Raw genomic sequence first — 21,270 nt, forward strand, 5'->3', positions numbered from 1 at the left:
TTGAGAGTTTCAAAGAGAGAATTAGGTGACTACTGACAAAAACAAGGCAAAGGAATACAGCATAAGATGAATGGGCAGCTTTGAGACATTAAATAGTGAAGGCAGCAAAGAATTGAATAGACGAAAAATAAGACACAGTAGAAATCCTTGAATAACACACAAGATACTGAATTTTATTGATGAAAGGTGACAGGAACAAAATCTATAACTTGTTCAGAAACCTGATTGCGGTTATAAGGACCAAAGGATGTGATAGGGAAGCAGCGATTGACAAGGGAGTGAGAAAGCGTTGTAGTCTATCCCCAATGTTATTCAATATATACCCTGAGCAAGTAGTGACGAAAAATAACAAAAAATTTTGAAAAGAAATTAAAGTTAAGGGAGAAGAAATAAAAATTTTATGGTTTGCTGATGAAATCGTATTTCTGTTGGAAATGGCTAATGGCTTGGGGCATCAGTTGAATGGAATTGATATCTTGAAAAGAGATAAAATGAACACAAACAAAAGTAAAATGAAGACAATGAAACGTAGTAAAATTAAATCAGGTGCTGCTAGGGAAATTAGATTAGGAAATAAGAGACTAAAAGTAGTGGTGGAGTTTTGCTATTTGAACAGTAAAATAATTATGACGGTCCGACTACAGAGGATACAAAATGCAGATGGGTAATAGCAAGAAAAACCAACATATTTGTTAACTTCGAATAGGAATCTGTCAGGAAGTCTTTTCTGTAATCTAATGTGTAGAGGAGGCACTGAAGAACATGAAAGGAGGAAAGGCAGTGGGGTTGGATGAACTAAATGTCGAAATACTGAGAGCAGCATAGGAGGTGGCCTAGTAGACTTATGAGAGTCGGAAGGAAATGAAAACTCAAGAACAGTGGAAGAAGGGAATAACACCGTACCCGTCTTCAAAAACGGGAGCCAAAAGTATATAAAAAAATTATAGAGACATTAGCCTTAGATGCCACTGTTCAAATTTTTTTTTTTATAAAATACTGGACTGATGAATCTGGAGAATAGCGGAGAAGCAGCTGAGAGAGAAACAGTATGACTTCTTGTTGCTGTGGTCTTCAGTCCAGACTGGTTTGATGCAGCTCTCCATGCTATTCTATCCCGTGCAAGCAGGGTGGGGGGGGGAAAGGTCCATAGTTGAACTCATATTTGCAGTGAGACATCTGCAAGAATGTAGTGTCTGACAGTGATCTGAGTTACCCAGCCAGCCAGCCAACCAACCAACCAGAGTATGGATATGGAGAGCGGGTCAGAGTATCAGGCATTATACTTCGCCACAACCACATACATATCACATGGGCCTGTCCACTGTTGCGAGTGTAGTAGTAAATACTGCGGACCAACTTGCATGTCTGTCTCGCTAGTTCCTTGATGCCTTTCATATGCACAATCAATTACTATAGTGACTGGCCTTGCCTATACTGCATTTTGATCCAGATTGCTCCCTGGACTGTTTGTGCACACTACGATGACGCTCGCTACGCTCTGGACTTCGTTTATGACTAGTTGTTCACTTCGTGAACTCCGCCATCATCGACCTCATGAACTGCTTGTTTGTTCGACCGGCCACCATGCTGCCACCAGTCCGATCATAAATTGCATTTTATCTATGAAGAGTAGGATACAAAAAGGAACAGCACAAAGGTCTCTTGGAATCAGAGAAAGCATATGACATTGCTTTCAGAAGTAAAGTTGGGGAGACACAAGAAAGGAAAGGGGTAGAGAAGCAGACAGTTCTGAGGATAGAAGAACTGTGCCAGGGAAGTTTACAATGCATTAGAATGGGAGGAGAGAGAACAGGATGGCTGAAGCAGAGACCTGGTCTGAAGCAAATAAAGAAGGTGATATACTAGATATATTAAATAGCAATAATGACATGTACTGCAGGAACTTGGATCATGAAGGCAAGGGAAAAAAAAGGAAGGTGGACGCAAGTTAAATTTAGTTTGTGGGACGACAGATTGGAAGGGAGAGGAAAATTTTGCAAAAATGATAATGCGAAAAATAGTGTGAAATTGTTGGTTTTTAGTAATATCACATGAATTTGACAAGTGTTACAAAATATTGTGAAATCAGTGATTTTTTTAAATATTGTGAAACCTGTCATCTTTCCATGAAAAAAGTTATGAATCTGAGGGGAAAAAACATCCATGTTGGCAAAAAAAACCGTGAAATTGCATAAAAATAACAGCAAAATTTGGTAAGAATTAACACCGAAATTGATTAAAAAATAGTACTGAATTTGGTCATAAAATAAAATGACTTTTTCCTTGCTCTACAGGTAGGTGTAACAAAAAATGGAAAAGAAGATAAATGAAAGTGTTAAAGGGATAATACACAATGAATACCTGTTTGTAGGAAAACGGTATCGGTATGTGCACATAATTTTAGGGCAGAGGAAGCATAGGAAGATACACAAGACAGACATGGAAGGCAATAGACCAGGCAAAGACCAAGAGAGAAATGGTTAAAAGAGAAAGAAGAAACCATTCAGAAAAAGGAAGACTGCGCAAGAGCAATGACAGAGGTGGCTGGAAGGCATGAGAAGATGGAGAGGCTTGTGTTCCAAGCAGACCTTGCCAGTGGCAGGAACCTGCAAGATGATGATAAATGGATATTAGAAAAATAGGGAAAACATTTTAAGGTAATTTTATTTTTATTAATCTGAGATAAGTACGTCCTGGAATAATAACATTCAAAATACTGAACAAAGTAATATTATCAGTAGTTTATATCCTTTAAATGGTACTTACAGATAGGAGGCGCCACGTGATTGGTCTCACTTTTACTGGAATGCCAGACCAACTAAGGTGTCTAAGGTCTTCTAAATTCAAAAGAGAACTTTCCAGTAATGGTTGAAACCTTTCTAACTTACTTCCTTCTGAATCTGAGCCTGTAAAACAACCGAATAATAAGGCAAATACAAACTGAGAAAGAAAACAAACTGTTGAAGAGGTAGCACTGAAAAAGAAATTGTTTTCATACACTTTTTGTAACACCAATTTGATGAAAATTTGGTTACTCTTAATTACTACAGAAGACACAAATTTAATTTCAGCTGCAAGTCCTTCAGTTTCATAAGTTATTCTGTTTCTTTCTATCAACAACTTCCAAATTTATTTTTAAATTCTATTACAATCTCAAAACACTTACTTTTGGAACAAACAACTTCAGAAAGTTTTTGTCACACACTCATTATCCACGGACAAAATTAAAAACACACAATATTTCACAACCACCAAAAGCATGTTATGTATGTCAATACTTTTGCATTAGTATCCACAAATTTTACAGGAGAGCTTTAATTATGTGAAGGTTGTATTACAGTCTAGTGATGTATCTGTGCACAACAAGCATAACTAGAACCAATGCTATATTCTTCATGAAAAAATTATTTTACACACAGGATACTTTTCGAACAAATTACTATTCCATTTGAACACTATAGTTCCACTCTGACCGGCAATTTACAAGTCAGCTATTAATTTGCTTCTAGTTCTTTCTACTGAGAAAAAGACTTAGCTGCAATAGATGGACAGATGGAGTAGCAAACATGTGTCAGACAAAGAGAGACAGACAGAGATGGATACAGGAGGTGACACTTAATTTTCCAATTGTTAATTAGGGACCAAGTAACACATTTTGATAAGAGATACAAAATTATGGGCTTCATGGTTCCAAAATTGGATAACTGACAGAAAATTATAATAAGTCAAAGTTCAGTAAGAAACACAAAATATTGGGTTGGACGGTTCCAAAATTAGGGAAGTGGCACAGTGGGGGCACGAAAAACATACGAAATTCATTTTATTTCCTCCTGTAACACTTAGATAGAAACAAGAAACTCTGCTTATAGGATATACATAATTGATTGGATAAGGAAGGCCAATTATATGACTTTAAATCTGATTGTAGTACAAAAACATCCAGTGAAAATATGATATACTATCACACTGTGGCTGGTTTTCCAAAAAGAGGGAAATGGACACAGGGCAAGGCACAGAACAATAGCCCACCATGCATCAGTAATTGAAAGTAATCACTCCACAGATGATTTATACACATCATTAAATAAATGCAAAGAGTTGTATGGGGGGAAAAAAAGGAATGGAAACTTACTTCAGTATGTATTACTATAGCCTGACTAAAATTACTTGATAGTTGACACTTTGCATGTTGGAGCTATCTTCTTCCAAAAAGTGTACTCAACGTCACGCCTGAACTGTTCAACCATTGCCAAACTGCCACAGCAAACTTCCAATCCCTTGTCTGTTTTTTTCTTTTTTCTTCTTCTTGTTGTGTTTAGATCCCAAATCCTGGGTACTTCTCTTTTGTTTCACATTTCATCACAAACAATAAAAACACACAAAACAACAGTGACAAAATAATGCACATTTCAACTTTTTGAAGGCAGCAAATGATTACTGCAACTGGTTCTACACATAACCACTTATAACAACATAACCCAAAGTTCTTCTGTAGCACAGTTGTAATGTAACAGTTTGAGAAGCAAAATGTGGTGGGTTCAAATCCCTTCTGGTGACAATTTAAAAAAAAATTTAAGTCTTCATCAAGAATACTCTATTATTTTCAATTAAATGGTTTCAGTGTATTTTTTTATCTTTAATCTTTTGTTGCATCATTTTCATCATCCTATTGACTTTTTTATTTGCTGTTATTTTTCTTTTCATTTGGAATCTGTCGGTGTCAAGTATAATCTGCAAATGGTTTCCAACAAGGACTGCTCATCGCTCGGTATTGCACCAACTTGTGCAGCAAAAGCAATATGTTACATTTCGCTATTCATGCCGAAACTGAATATATATATATATTTTTTTTTTTTTTTTGAGTTTGCTCATGTATGTCAGCTTTAAATGCTGTGAGAGTCATTAATGGTTCTTCCGCAGGATCCTGACCAATATGTTCTCAGATACATTGCATATCAAGGAGTTGTGATTATCTTAGTAAATGAGTGTAAATTCAGGGCTACAAAACGTGTTTTCTGCTACAGTTCAGCCATTGGACATTTAAAATCAGTTGTGGATAGAGCATCTCATGTTCCCACCATACCTGATGGCAGCATCTTCCAACATCGCTCTGCATTACACGAACAGCATTTCAGCACCTGTGAAGTGATCTGCTGTGTTGGTATGTACCTTTAACTGAGTGGTAGCCGATGTGGCAACACTGCAGTGCCAAATGACAGTTGTCAACTATCAAGTAATTTTAAACAGACTATAGTTACAGTTAATACCAGTTACACGGTATTTCCTTTATCATCACGTACTTCTTTTAAGTGAAGCTACTTGTAACAAGACTGAGTCTGCACACATTTACATGGTTGTCATCAACCACCTCTTAAACATCTTGCTCATATGTAAACATATTGGACAAAAAATTAGTTAGCCCAGGAGACATCATGCTAGTACCCTATAAAACCATCTATAACCTTGATAATTGCCTTAATTCAGCATGGTCAAGGACTCGCAGGTTTTTCCAGGTATGTAATGTCCAGCTGAAGCCACTCATTGATTATTATAAGGGCCAGTCAAATAAACACAAGGTAAATGTAAAATTTATACTATAATTTTACTGACTAGTTTTTTACCTGGTTGCACATGTTGTACATAGGTTGGTGTAAGTGTGTGTCTTACACCATTACATCTTTTGTGACATTACCCAGCAGTGTACGTTGGTTCCATATATTTATTCCAAGATTTGTTTGATGACATGAGTATTATCTTCTTCACATATCCACGCCATATTTCACTGCATTCAATATAGGGTATCTGGATAGATCACATATATTTTTGTGTTTTGTGGTTCGCAGGAGAGCTTCTGTAAAGTTTGGAAGGTAGGAGACGAGGTACTGGCAGAAGTAAAGCTGTGAGTACCGGGCGTGAGTCGTGCTTCGGTAGCTCAGTTGGTAGAGCACTTGCCCGCGAAAGGCAAAGGTCCCGAGTTCGAGTCTCGGTCGGGCACACAGTTTTAATCTGCCAGGAAGTTTCATATCAGCGCACACTCCGCTGCAGAGTGAAAATCTCATTCTGGGAATATTTATTTGGTTTATTTATTTCTGATGTTGTTGTTTCTTTCATACATCTATAATTTTGTACAGTTATTTTTGTAGTTTACTTCATGATTTTGCAGTTTAGTGTATCACCTAACTTACCACTTTTTAATCATGGAATATTTGACTAGTTATTTTATTAATAAATAGTACATTTGTACAATGTATAGAGCGGAAATTCATCATGGTATACTACATATAATTCTATTTTAGGTACGTGACAATGGATGTGTGTGTTGGTTTGTATCAAATTATTACTGTACATTCACAAACATAGTGAACATAGTGTATCCTTGACTTCTATTCTGTTTATAAAAAAAAAAAAAAGTTCAAATGGCTCTGAGCACTATGGGACTTAACACCTGTGGTCATCAGTCGCCTAGAACTTAGAACTACTTAAACCTAACTAACCTAAGGACATCACATACATCCATGCCCGAGGCAGGTTTCGAACCTGCGACCGTAGAGGTCATGCGGTTCCAGACCGAAGCGCCTAGAACCGCACGGCCACACCGGCCGGTGTTTATAAACAGTCTTTGTATTTGCATGGTTGGTAAGTTGATGATGCTATCATTATTGTTTATGCATACATGCTTAAAGATAGTGTACTGAGTCGCTGAAACTGGTTGCCATATAATAAAATAACATAAAACTGATGTCTGCAGCTGTTTCTTTTCTTTTTTTTTTTCTTTTCTTTTACATAAGTGAACTGCGAAAGTCCTCCAGACCATCAGTCACAAGGATGGCCATGCAAAAACCAGATGTAAAAGGGGTAAGTTAACTTAATTATTTCAGAAATAATCCCAATAACTTTTAATACATTTATCCCACTGTGAAACAAGATGGTCAATGCCTTCATGGAAACACACACTCACCCCCCCTTTTTTTTTAAAAAAAAAAAGGGGGGGGGGGGGGGGGGGGAAGAAGAAGAAGAAGAGACACCATGAAGGAATTATCCACATGGGACAGAAATCGGTAGATGTAATGTACATGTACAGACAAAAACATGATTTCAGAAAAACTGGATAGTTTATTCAAGAGAAAGAACTACACACATTCAGCACGTCAGTAATACATTGGTCCCCACCTCTAGCCTTCTGGTAAGCAGTTATTCAGTTTGGCATTGACTGATAGAGTTGTTGGAAGTCCTCCTGAGCGATATCATGCCAAATTCTATCCAACTGGTGTGTTAGAAAATCAAAATTCTGAGATGGTTCCAGGGCCCTGCAGACAATGCTCCAAAAATTCTCAACTGGGAATTGGGAAGAGATCTGGCAACCTTTCCGGCCAAGGTAGGGTTTGGCAAGAATGAAGACAAGCAGCAGAAACTCTGGCCGTGTGCAGGAAGGCGCATTATCTTGCTGAATTGCAAGCCCAAGATAGCTTGACATCAGGGACAACAAAATGTAGTATAGAATATCATCTACATACCAGTGTGCTGTAAGGGTGTTGCAGATGAAAACCAAAGCGGTGCTGCTGTGAAAAGAAATGGCACCTCAGACCATCACTCCTGGTTGTCAGGCCATATGGCAGGCTACAATCAGGTCGGTATCCCATCATTGACTGAGTCATCTACAGAAATGTCTCGGGCTTGGTTTCTCATTTACTGGAGTAGAGTTGTCTTCAGTGATGAGTCTCATTCTGAACTGAGCTTCAACGATCAGCTATGATGTGCCTAGTCGCCCTTGACAGGTGAGATACCAACCTGACTATCACCCAATATATAGCTTCACAACCAGGAGTGATGTTCTGGGGTGCCATTTCTTTTCCTAACAGTGTGCTTTTGGTTGTCATCTGTGGCACCCTTACAGCACAGCGGTATGTCAATGGTATTCTATGCCCCATTTTGTTGCCCTTAATGGCAAACAATCCTGGGCTTACAATTCAGCCTGATAATGCCCACCTGCACATGGCATCCATTAGTTATAGGTGGATACTTTAACCTGGCATCCATTGACTGGGAAAATCACACGTTTAGCACAGGGGGCAGAAGCAAAGACTTGTGTGAAGTTATTCTAGGAACGCTCTCAACATACAACCTTGAGCAATTGGTTGGAAAACCAACTCCAGATGGGAACATATTAGATACATATTAGCTACAAATAATTCAATACCTTCTCTTGCTGACAGTACGGGTAATGTAACTGATGATGATAAACAGAAGGCCGAATTTCTAAACTTAGCTTTCAAAAACTCGTTTACGGTAGAGAACTGCAGCACCATTGCCACTTTCAATTATCGAACAAACGCAAGGATGGCTGACATAATGTTTAGTGTATCTGGGATTGTAAAACAGTTAAGGTTCTTAGACGCCAGGAAGGCATCTGGCCCAGACGGTATCCTGGTAAGACTATATGTTGACTGCGCTACAAATATAGCACCATTCTTAACCATCATCTATAAGAGATCATTGGAACAGGGAAAGTTCCACGGGACTGGAAGAAGGCCCACGTCATAGCAATCTATAAAAAGGGTAGAAAATCGGATGCACATAGTTACCAGCCAGTTTTACTGACATCGATTTGTTGTAGAATCGTGGAACATATTTTTTCTTCAGACATAATGACCTTTGTGGACTCTGAGAAGCTCATCTGCAGAAACCAGCACGGTTTTAGGAAACAGTGGTCATGCGAGACACAGCTGGCCCTCTTTGTGCATGATATACAACAGGCTCTAGATACTGGCTCCCAGGTTGATGCCATATTTCTCGACTTTCGAAAGGCATTCGACTCAGTTCCGCACTGTGGCTTGCTCCATAAAGTGCGTGTTAACGGTCTATCTGATAACGTATGCAGTTAGACAGAAAGTTTTCTAACAGACAGAGAGCAGTATGTTGTCATGAATGGGGTGACTTCAACAGAAACAAGCGTAACTTCAGGTGTGCCCCAGGGTAGTGTAATAGGTCCACTGCTTTTTATGATTTACATAAACGATCTGGTTGATGGTACTGACAGCAGCATTAGACTGTTTGCCGATGATGCTGTAGCCTACAGGAAAGTAGTATCACACAAAAGTTGTGAACAAATCAATGAGGATTTGCAGAAAATAAATAAGTGGTGTAATGACTGGCAGTTATCTCTCAATATTTGTAAGTATAACCTACTGCGTATAACAAGGCGAAAATCCTCATTAATGTACAAGTACAAAATAAATGCCCAGTCTCCTGAAGGGGTAACATCCGTCAAGTATCTGGGTGTGACTATTCGAAATGATCTCAAATGGAATGATCAGATTACACAAGTAACGGGCGAAGTGAACTCTAGATTGCGGTTTATTGGTAGAATCCTGAAGCGATGCGGTCTTTCAAGAAAGGAAATAGCTTACAATACGTTAGTTCGTCCAGTCTTAAGAGTATTGTTTGTCTGTATGGGACCTTTACCAGTTGGGTCTGATTCAAGAGATAGAGAAGGTCAAAGATGAGTGGCAAGATTCATGACTGGTACATTTAGCCATCACAAGAGAATTCCAAATCTCACAGAAAGTTTGAAGTGGGACACACTTGCAGATAGACGGCACACTAAGCGAAAGGAGTTGCTCAATGAATTCCGAAATCTGATCTTCACCGAGGATGTAGAGCATATATTACCACCTCCAACTTTCAAATCGTGCAATGATCACTATTCAAAGATAAAGGAAATTAGAGCTTGTACTGAGGTGTTCAGACAGTCGTTTTTCCCTCGCATGATCCGCGAGTGGAACAGATGTGGGGGAAATATGACTTTGGTGCGAATTGTGCCCTCCACCACACACCACTTGGTGGCTAGCAGAGTATATATGTAGAAGTAGATGTAGATGGCGAGAGTTTCTACTGCTTGTCTTCATGCTTGCCAAACCCTACCTTAGCCAGCAAGATCACCACATCTCTCTCCAATTGAGATCATATCCAGCATTATGGGCAGAGCCCTCCAACCAATGCAGGATTTTGAAGGCCGAACGTGCCAACTGGACAAAATCTATCACACTATACCTCAGGAGCACATCCGACAACTCTATCAATCAATGCCAAATCGAATAACTGCTTGCTTAAGGGCCAAAGGTGGACCAATGCAGTATTGACATACTCAAATTGTGAAGCTCTTCTCTCAAATAAATCGAATTTTTCTGAAATTGTAATCATTTGTTTTTCTGTACACATGCATCACATCTACTGATTTTTGTTGCATTTATATAATTCCTTCGTAGAGCATCTTTTTCCCCCTTAGAGTGTATTTATGGTTTCTTACAGAACAACCACTGTCCGAGGCAAAATTGAAGGCAGTGAATATCTTCTTTCTGGGTGCTTGAACTCGATGACATGCTTCAATTTTTACAAAATGTTCACGTACTACTGTGTTAGTTGTGGTGCTGCATTCCAGAAAGTCAATTAGCATCAGACCCTTGCAGTCAATGAAAAATGTATCACAAGTTTCCTGGAGTTGGCATGCCTGTTATTTCAATTACAATGCAGAAGTTTTGCTAGGAAGCCCTTACACACCCTCTGTACATTCCCAATGCCCCTTTCCAATGCCCCTCTCATGCAATTTCAATAATTTTGGAGCTCTGACAAAAGAAATATGTGACCATCGATTTGCTTCAGATGAAGAGGTGCACACCTGGGTACAATCTTCATTCTGTAGACAACTGCAAACTTCTTTCCGTGAAGGCATTGACCATCATATCTCACAGTGGGATAAATGTATTCACAGTTATAGCACTCACTTTTGAAATAATAAACAGTTTACTTACTTCTTTCCCATCGGCCTCATTTTCATTTGACTGTCCCTTACAGATCCTGTGAAGTTACCAAATTTAGAGAATTCTGACTGTTTTGTTTCAACTGATGTTTCAAATAGTGCCAGATATTTTCTATGGTATTAAGAATTGAGTGAATTTGAGGGCCAGCTGGGATATGATAGGGTGCCCTAATATTCATCAAATCAATGTATGCGTACAACCCTGTGAATATGGCTGTTGAAACCTAGGAAAACAAATGTGTCCACAGCATATTCATCATGAATTTGTTAACTGACAATGTTAAAATAAACATCCCAGTTCACTTTTACAGTAACCTGAATGAGTGAGACTTAGTCATGGTACAACAAACAGCCTAAAATCAGCACAAAACCATATCTGACAAAAATTACACTCTTCACACACTGATCATTATATGCCTCAGCGGGCTATTAGTGAGCTTGACATGTCGCATAATTTTAAAAGAGGAACACACTATGCACCTCCAGTCAGCTACTGCCCAGTTTTTTGGCTTTTTTGGCCCACTGAAGACGCACAGCTTCATGTGCTACTGTAAGCTATGGCTTTTTGCAATGTACCTGACCCCAAACTGGTTGACACTAACCTACATTAACTGACACTAACCTACATTAACTGACAGCTACAACTCCTGTCAGCTTTGAAACCGACTGTCACTGACAAAGCATGACAGTTATCTCTGATCCCGTCAGTTGGGATCTTTTTACCACTCTCCTTACGCCATGTTACATACCTGTGAGTGGTACGACATTCCTTGTCGACGCGTTCGACAATTCACATTGATACACTGACAAATCGGGGAAATTAGTACAGACCGTGTGGTCATGGGGTGGTCCTAACATGTGAGCTACTTTCTGTCATTCTGTCACATTTGCACACTGACCCATTTTACTCTGTTGATTCCATACAACTGGCTGGCACATACTCAGCACTTCACAACAAAGACTGAATCAGTGGTGGTGGGTCACGTGAGAGACTGATACCCATTCTACACCATCTACAGCACTCTGAAGTGACCATTGTGCTGTTATAAGGGAGCTACTACTACTATTTTGTCTAGTGAGCTCGCGTACCATTAAGTACGCTAAGTTACTGCATTATTGCAAGTGTAAAAAAACAAAACACTGAAATCTGTAACCACTCGTGAATTATTTCATTAATACCATGTAACACATTTGGTCTACATTTTCTCAACAAAATTTAGCTTTGTATCCATCTGATGTTAGGATAGGAAGCAATGACTTTTCATTGCTAGAATACACCAAGCCATATGACTTGCAGCAAATACAGAAGTGTAAAACAGAAAGTTATGAACGAGATTTTGAAACTAGTAGCAAAATAGTTATAAAATCATTTGTGACTGGTTACAGAATTCTGTTTTCACACCACTGTTTTACACATTCAGAGTAAGTATAATCTTAAACTGTCGACATTATTGCTGCATAATTCTTGTTTGCTGATGAAACTGTATTTTAGTATGATTGAAAGTACTACCTTATTTTTCTTCTTTTACCTTCTTATTTTATATCCAAAATTCTCTCTTTGTTATTTCTCACTGTTATATAACTTTTACATCACTTAACACATTGTGTTTGCACTCAATGAGAAGTACTGTGCCCTAAAATTATACAATGCCTTATGTTTAAAACTAGTTAGTATACTCTGCCACTATGGTCACAGATAAGATTTAACACAAAAATTATTGTTCATTTTGAAACATCAACATTAGACATGAAAGTGCAAAAAGCATTATGAATAGCATCAAACAAATAAAACTGTATTCAGCCTGACCTGGAATGAGTAAATAACAAAAGACTTAATTTGCTCCCTCTACTGTATTTACTCGAATCTAAGCCACACTCGAATCTAAGCTGCACCTGAAAAATGAGACTCGATATCAAGGAAAAAGAATTATCCCAAATCTAAGCCGCACCTGAAATCTGAGACTCGAAATTCAAGGGGAGAGAAAAGTTTTAGGCTGCACTTCCAAATCGAAACAAAGTTGGCCCATTGTAATATGAGACACAATTTAGGTCAAATGTATGATGATACAGCTAGAGTAGTTTGGTTCGAGTCATAAGCTTAGCAGTTAAGCTTTACTAGGTAGCCATTGCTATGCGTCAGGCGCTCCGTCCGTATTTATACGGGTATCCTTCCTTTTTCACATGCTTCATCTGGTTTGAACTGATTGCTTATTTTTCTTTGATCTGATAAGTGCCGTTCTCTTTGTTATAGGTGTTTACGTCACTCTAAGCTGAAAATGCATTATTGTACTGTGTCATGCATTGTTTGTTGCATACTGATAATGAGTGTTTATGACCTGTCACCGCTCGTGACATGGCTTGCTTTCGTGCGCGCTCCGCCGCTCCCAAAAAAAAGAGAGAGAGAGAGAGAGAGAGAGAGAGAGAGAGAGAGAGAGAGAGACAGAAAGAGAGAGAGAGAGAGAGAGAGAGAGAGAGAGAGCAATCGTCTCATTAGCGAAACAATGGCAAGAGACTGCTATTTGTTGTTACTTACACTGCTGCTTTCTTTGATAATGATCAATAAGAACCAAATAATAGACTGCGTGTGATAGAAGACGTTGTGAAGGACAGTTTAGCAAAAAATTCTGTGCATTTGAAAATCTTTGCAGGCGCCTCTTTAGTACATTACATTCTGCACAGAAATTAGAGTCATCTTAGATTTAAAAATCTAGTCAGTTGTCATGCTTCATTTCTGACTGTATCACTATTCGGCGTAAGAATAATACGAATATAAACATGGCATGAGGTGTACATTCTTCCGCGTTTGCTGTTGTCTCTCTCTAGTTTCGTAGTTTATTAGGCAGACAGGATTTAAATGAGATGGCAGCAAACACGAAAGAATACATGGCAAAATGTTTATATTTGTATTATTCTTATGGTGAAGAGAATACTGCATGTGATTCACAATTCACAAAAGTTCCTATTAGCAACCATCTCTTGTCACAGGTAGGAAAAAATTCAGAACGTTGAGTTGGCCATATTGACAAACATCCCAAGCAGTCTTGCCAGCTGGATTTTCGTAGTACAATGAAAGGCTGCTACATTCGAAGGTGAACAATATGGAATTTGTATTTACTTCGTTGGATAATATATGAAAATGCAGTGGTCGAAACTCGGGGCGAAGAAAAAAGAGTATTTATCTTTGTGCCTGCAAAGCATGCCTGTGTAGCACTACATATATTCGACGGCAGAAGTTAGTTGTGGCGGCACCTACCAACATTTTACAGAACTTCCGCTTACTTTGCATTCGATTCTAAGCCTCAGGCGGTTTTTTGGATTACAAAAACCGGAAAAAAAGTGCGGCTTAGATTCGAGTAAGTACGGTACATTGCAACTCGTGTAGCACTTCCACTGAGCAGGTTGATACTTTGCCATAAAGCCAAAAATCAAATGCAAAGTTAAATCTGCTCTATTGTCATCAACAGGAAACTACAGCACACACGTTATGACAGAAAAGCTGAGAAGAGTAATGCAGTAGTAAACACAATCAATCAAGATTATATTTACAACACATTACAAATACTTGAACAGAATAATACCAATGATATTTTAGGTGACCCAACTTTCCAATTCCAAATGGAAATTAAGAAAATAACTTTGTTTTCGAAAAGAAGAGGTTCACCTCTGAGTGTTACTGAGCCCAATGGTCCCAGTTAAAGCCCCACGCAGTAATACACAAGAAAGCTGCACCAACCAGTCGATAGTAAATTGAGTTCAGAGCCCCACTCAGTTTATTATGGGGAAATGACTGCAGATGCTCTCAAATGCACACACATTTGGAAGTAAAAGGTTTGTCTGGAAAGCAATGTCATCAGCTCTATTTTAACACTCCTACTGGTCAGATCATGGCCTATCCGTCAACTAGTAGATGGGGTTTGTTAGCTTCCCAACTCAACCAACACCACTCTGGGCTCCCAGAGTGTCAAGATGTGTCCCTAATGCAAACCTGTTAGGTGATCTGCTTTGTTCACTTGCATGCAGTCAAATTCAGCATGAAACTTGGGAAGTCTACTGCTGAAACATTTCCAATAACTGAAGAGGCAGTTGTAAATGAATGTCTGTCAACATGGCAGATATTTCTGTGGCACAACATGTTTCTGGAATGCCAGGATAACATCTACAGTGGAAGTTGCTCTGGATGCTCTTCAGTGTTGAAAGGTGAAGACAGTATAACTCGTGTGCATGAACTTTCTAATACATGTCGTAGAATGAGTGTTTGTCCAATAGATCAGACTCTGGGGAGACTGTAACCAAACAACTGAACACGAAGAAAGTTTATGCAAAACTGGCCTCAAAAATTCTGACCAACTACCACAAGTCCAAGTGATTGCTTACTTGTGAAGAACTTCATGAACTGAGCAGAAATATGGCCCTTAAATGAAGAGAGAGAGCTCCAAGTGGTACATTTCTGTGCATGAGCAGATCCAAAGTGAAGACAATGCTCACTGTCTCTTCATATGCTAGTGATTTTGTCCACCATGTGTTTATACCTGCCAGACACACTATCAATGCTACTTTGTATGTTGAAGAGCTCAAACGGCTGGAAAGAAAGATAGATTTGCATTTCAGACCCTACATAGTCTGTTCCTGGAAGCTCCACCAAGACAATGTGCCCAGTCACACCCAGCCTTCTTGATGAGGGATTATCTCATCAAAGACAATGTGGCAATGGTCCCCCAGCCCCCTAGTTGCAATCCTGTTCTGGCAAAGTTATGTTTCCTTGGGTCAGGACACCCTTGAAAGGACCATTTCGAAACCAATGACAATGTGAAAGTTGCTCTTATCCATGCTCCAAAGGACATTCATCCCAGACCTTCTAGGGTGCCTACAACACTTGGAAATCATGCTGGCAAAAATGTAATGATGCAGGTGGGTCCTATTTTGAAGAGTTCTGAGGCATTGTAACACAACACATACATTCTCTTTCATCTGATCAAAGCGAGACTAAAATCACAAGAAATCTGATAACAAAAATTACACACGACCATTAGCTTCAGGTCAAGCAGGACTGAAGGAATAGCAGAAAGAGGACTACAAAATGAGATGCTGGAAATTGTTTTACGACAGAAATATTGAAAGGATATCAATTCTATAATAATCACATCATTCAACAACTGGAACAATTTTTTTACTTGCATTGAGAGAATACTGATGAAATACTTAAAACTATAAAAGAAAGCATGTACCATTATATTCCTGCATATCTGGGTGACAAGGCCATTAGAGATGGTGTATAATCCAGTAAAAATTGCCACATAACCTTAGGATGATAGGCACTGTTGAATAGCTAGGAACTATAAGTGTACCTATGTACCAATTGTAAGTTTGTGGTTCATACAGTTGCTGCTAGGGTGTCCTTCATGCAGTTAGTTCACTCACTTGTTCATTACCCAATGTGTTCAAGATGGTGGAAACACAGCAACAAAAAGTGTTCTATGTCCTCAGTTGCAACAGGTGAAATTATGTTACAACTGTGTTGCATGATTTTAGAATTAGTCATTACTTGTGTCAGTCTGGCATGTTCTGCAATGACATTTATGTTTCGGGCCTTACAGTATTCAGTTCCCCCCCATGAACCATGGACCTTGGCGTTGGTGGGGAGGCTTGCGTGCCTCAGCGATACAGATGGCCGTACCGTAGGTGCAACCACAACGGAGGGGTATCTGTTGAGAGGCCAGACAAACATGTGGTTCCTGAAGAGGGGCGGCAGCCTTTTCAGTAGTTGCAGGGGCAACAGTCTGGATGATTGACTGATCTGGCCTTGTAACACTAACCAAAACGGCCTTGCTGTGCTGGTACTGCGAACGGCTGAAAGCAAGGGGAAACTACAGCCGTAATTTTTCCCGAAGACATGCAGCTTTACTGTATGATTAAATGATGATGGCGTCCTCTTGGGTAAAATATTCCGGAGGTTAAATAGTCCCCCATTCGGATCTCCGGGCGGGGACTACTCAAGAGGACGTCGTTATCAGGAGAAAGAAAACTGGCATTCTATGGATCGGAGCGTGGAATGTCAGATCCCTTAATCGGGCAGGTAGGTTAGAAAATTTAAAAAGGGAAATGGATAGGTTAAAGTTAGATATAGTGGGAATTAGTGAAGTTCAGTGGCAGGAGGGACAAGACTTCTGGTCAGGTGATTACAGGGTTATAAATACAAAATCAAATAGGGGTAATGCAGGAGTAGGTTTAATAATGAATAAAAAAATAGGAGTGCGGGTAAGCTACTACAAACAGCATAGTGAACGAATTATTGTGGCCAAGATAGACACAAAGCCCATGCCTACTACAGTAGTACAAGTTTATATGCCAACTAGCTCTGCAGATGATGAAGAAATTGATGAAATGTATGACGAGATAAAAGAAATTATTCAGGTAGTGAAGGGAGACGAAAATTTAATAGTCATGGGTGACTGGAATTCGTCAGTAGGAAAAGGGAGAGAAGGAAACATAGTAGGTGAATATGGATGGGGGGGAAGAAATGAAAGAGGAAGCCGCCTTGTAGAATTTTGCACAGAGCATAACATAATCATAGCTAACACTTGGTTCAAGAATCATAAAAGAAGGTTGTATACCTGGAAGAGTCCTGGAGATACTAAAAGGTATCAGATAGATTATATAATGGTAAGACAGAGATTTAGGAACCAGGTTTTAAATTGTAAGACATTTCCAGGGGCAGATGTGGATTCTGACCACAATCTATTGGTTATGAACTGCAGATTGAAACTGAAGAAACTGCAAAAAGGTGGGAATTTAAGGAGATGGGACCTGGATAAACTGAAAGAACCAGAGGTTGTAGAGAGTTTCAGGGAGAGCATAGGGGAACAATTGGCAGGAATGGGGGAAAGAAATACAGTAGAAGAAGAATGGGTAGCTCTGAGGGATGAAGTAGTGAAGGCAGCAGAGTATCAAGTAGGTAAAAAGACGAGGGTTAATAGAAATCCTTGGGTAACACAAGAAATATTAAATTTAATTGATGAAAGGACAAAATATAAAAATGCACTAAATTAAGCAGGCAAAAAGGAATACAAACGTCTCAAAAATGAGATCGACAGGAAGTGCAAAATGGCTAAGCAGGGATAGCTAGAGGACAAATGTAACGATGTAGAGGCTTGTCTCACTAGGGGTAAGATAGATACTGCCTACAGGAAAATTAAAGAGACCTTTGGAGAGAAGAAAACCACTTGTATGAATATCAAGAGCTCAGATGGAAACCCAGTTCTAAGCAAAGACGGGAAGGCAGAGAGCTGGAAGGAGTATATAGAGGGTTTATACAAGGGCGATGTACTTGAGGACAATATTATGGAAATGGAAGAGGATGTAGATGAAGATGAAATGGGAGATAAAATACTGCGTGAAGAGTTTGACAGAGCACTGAAAGACCTGAGTCGAAACAAGGCCCCCGGAGTAGACAATATTCCATTGGAACTACTGACGGCCGTGGGAGAGCCAGTCCTGACAAAACTCTACCATCTGGTGAGCAAGATGTATGAAACAGGCGAAATACCCTCAGACTTCAAGAAGAATATAATAATTCCAATCCCAAAGAAAGCAGGTGTTGACAGATGTGAAAATCACCGAACTATCAGTTTAATAAGTCACAGCTGCAAAATACTAACACGAATTCTTTACAGACGAATGGAAAAACTAGTAGAAGCCAACCTCGGGGAAGATCAGTTTGGATTCCGTAGAAACACTGGAACACGTGAGGCAATACTGTCCTTACGACTTATCTTAGAAGAAAGATTAAGGAAAGGCAAACCTACGTTTCTAGCATTTGTAGACTTAGAGAAAGCTTTTGACAATGTTGACTGGAATACTCTCTTTCAAATTCTGAAGGTGGTAGGGGTAAAATACAGGGAGCGAAAGGCTATTTACAATTTGTACAGAAACCAGATGGCAGTTATAAGAGTCGAGGGACATGAAAGGGAAGCAGTGGTTGGGAAGGGAGTAAGACAGGGTTGTGGCCTCTCCCCGATGTTGTTCAATCTGTATATTGAGCAAGCAGTAAAGGAAACAAAAGAAAAATTCGGAGTAGGTATTAAAATTCATGGAGAAGAAATAAAAACTTTGAGGTTCGCCGATGACATTGTAATTCTGTCAGAGACAGCAAAAGACTTGGAAGAGCAGTTGAATGGAATGGACAGTGTCTTGAAAGGAGGATATAAGATGAACATCAACAAAAGCAAAACAAGGGTAATGGAATGTAGTCTAATTAAGTCGGGTGATGCTGAGGGAATTAGATTAGGAAATGAGGCACTTAAAGTAGTAAAGGAGTTTTGCTATTTGGGGAGCAAAATAATTGATGATGGTCGAAGTAGAGAGGATATAAAATGTAGGCAGGCAATGGCAAGGAAAGCGTTTCTGAGGAAGAGAAATTTGTTAACATCCAGTATTGATTTAAGTGTCAGGAAGTTGTTTCTGAAAGTATTTGTATGGAGTGTAGCCATGTATGGAAGTGAAACATGGACGATAAATAGTTTGGACAAGAAGAGAATAGAAGCTTTCGAAATGTGGTGTTACAGAAGAATGCTGAAGATAAGGTGGGTAGATCACGTAACTAATGAGGAGGTATTGAATAGGATTGGGGAGAAGAGAAGTTTGTGGCACAACTTGACTAGAAGAAGGGATCGGTTGGTAGGACATGTTTTGAGGCATCAAGGGATCACAAATTTAGCATTGGAGGGCAGCGTGGAGGGTAAAAATCGTAGAGGGAGACCAAGAGATCAATACACTAAGCAGATTCAGAAGGATGTAGGTTGCAGTGGGTACTGGGAGATGAAGAAGCTTGCACAGGATAGAGTAGCATGGAGAACTGCATCAAACCAATCTCAGGACTGAAGACCACAACAACAACAACAGTATTCAGTTGCTGCAACCCTTTCATGGCAATGATTGACAACTGTGTGTATGGTTTTGTAAATACATTCTAGGTATGGAGATGGGCAATAACAATTTCCCTCCATGTTTAGTGTACAGCGATGAGCGTACATTCCCTTTAAGTGATGAAGGGAACAACCACAATGTAAGAATATGGAGAACACAGCTATCACATTTAGTTGAGCACAAGAAAGACTCTACGAAGTTTCAGGAATTTATAGCTGTTTCCTGAAGAAAGACTAACAATACATTCACTTTTGCAGAAAATACAGTTACACAGCTCACATACCTGAACATACTTGAGATCTGGCTGTTTCTAAAACTGCGAGAACATGCTGAAAGTTCCATTTTTCAACAGAAGAGAGTACCAACACAATGACACCTGCATGTCAGAACATTTCTTAAAAATGAGCTGTGTCACTGAGTGAACAATGCAAGAGACATAAAATTCTCATATTGCACCACTGGCTTCCAACATCACCTGTTCTCATGGTATTCGATTTTTGGTGTGGATTTTTAAAAGACTCCACCTATGTGCCTCCCTTTCCAACAACTTTTGATGAACTCAACACCTCATAACAATAGTGGTGAACACAGTAACTTTAGAAATGTTCACAAAAGTATAGTGAGAGTTTGACTATCATCTGTATGTTGATTTGCATCTAGTGGAGGGGACAGTGAAATTTTTGTGAAAGGTAAATGAAAACCTTAACCCTAAACATAAATGTAAAATGTATTCCTAGATGCGCAAACATGTAAAAGATATACCCTTGTAAATCAATTGATTCTTTTGAAAACAAAGACCTTGCAGTCCTATGCACAAATTAAAATTCAGCCAAAATTTCTACCTTCAGTCACTTACAAGACACAGTCTTGTGAAATTGGGTGAATTTTTTTTAGAAACAGCCTGTATTACAACTGAAAATTATTACTGCAGTATGGAGTCATATGAAATAGGAAAATACATTACAGTTTAAAAATGCAAGTAATGCCATACTCACTAGTATAGGTAATTTGGACAATTACAGCTCTCCAGACAAATGTTAAGACTATAACAACAGAATACTCCAAGTAAGGGAAAGGGCAGCGGTAACAGGGTGTGGAGCAAGGAAAGTGCAAAGGCAAACTCGCTAAATGTATGTAAGCCTGACAAGGAAATTGTACACTGACATGTCCTACAGTACTGCAAACAACTGCTTGAAGCAAAGGAAAAAGATGAAAAATAACTGGACAATTACAATATTGCCAAGTTTAAAAAGAACTTAAGCTGACGAACACACCTTCCTTAGAGGAAAGACAAATCTTTGAGCGACCCTGACTTGAAAGCAAGGGTCGTGGTCTTCCAGGATAGTTACGAGACACTGTTGGAGAACAGTGTTGTGGCAGCATAGAACTTTGTTGTTGTTGTTGTTGCTGCTGCTGCTGCTGCTGCTGCTGCTGCTCCTGCTGGTGTTGTTGTTGTTGTTGTTGTTGTGAACTTCGCACAGGTGACAGCGAGGATGCTAAACAATACAATAATTTACACATTTAAAACATAA

At 39.2% G+C, this 21,270-nt stretch overlaps 1 protein-coding gene across 2 annotated transcripts in view; it reads right to left on the reverse strand.

The window, feature by feature from the left end:
• Positions 1–21,270, reverse strand: part of LOC124555625 (TBC1 domain family member 22B) — a 143,260-nt gene that overhangs the window by 63,458 nt on the left and 58,532 nt on the right. For both annotated transcript variants that reach the window (XM_047129597.1, XM_047129596.1), the window contains exons 5-6: positions 21,013–21,234; positions 2,767–2,906 (exon numbers count right to left, since the gene is read on the reverse strand). In XM_047129597.1, coding sequence (XP_046985553.1) covers positions 2,767–2,906; positions 21,013–21,234 — 362 coding nt within the window. The remainder of the gene's footprint in view (positions 1–2,766; positions 2,907–21,012; positions 21,235–21,270) is intronic.

This window comes from Schistocerca americana, chromosome X (genome assembly GCF_021461395.2).
Source record: "Schistocerca americana isolate TAMUIC-IGC-003095 chromosome X, iqSchAmer2.1, whole genome shotgun sequence".
In the NCBI taxonomy this organism is placed as follows: Eukaryota; Metazoa; Arthropoda; class Insecta; order Orthoptera; family Acrididae; genus Schistocerca; species Schistocerca americana.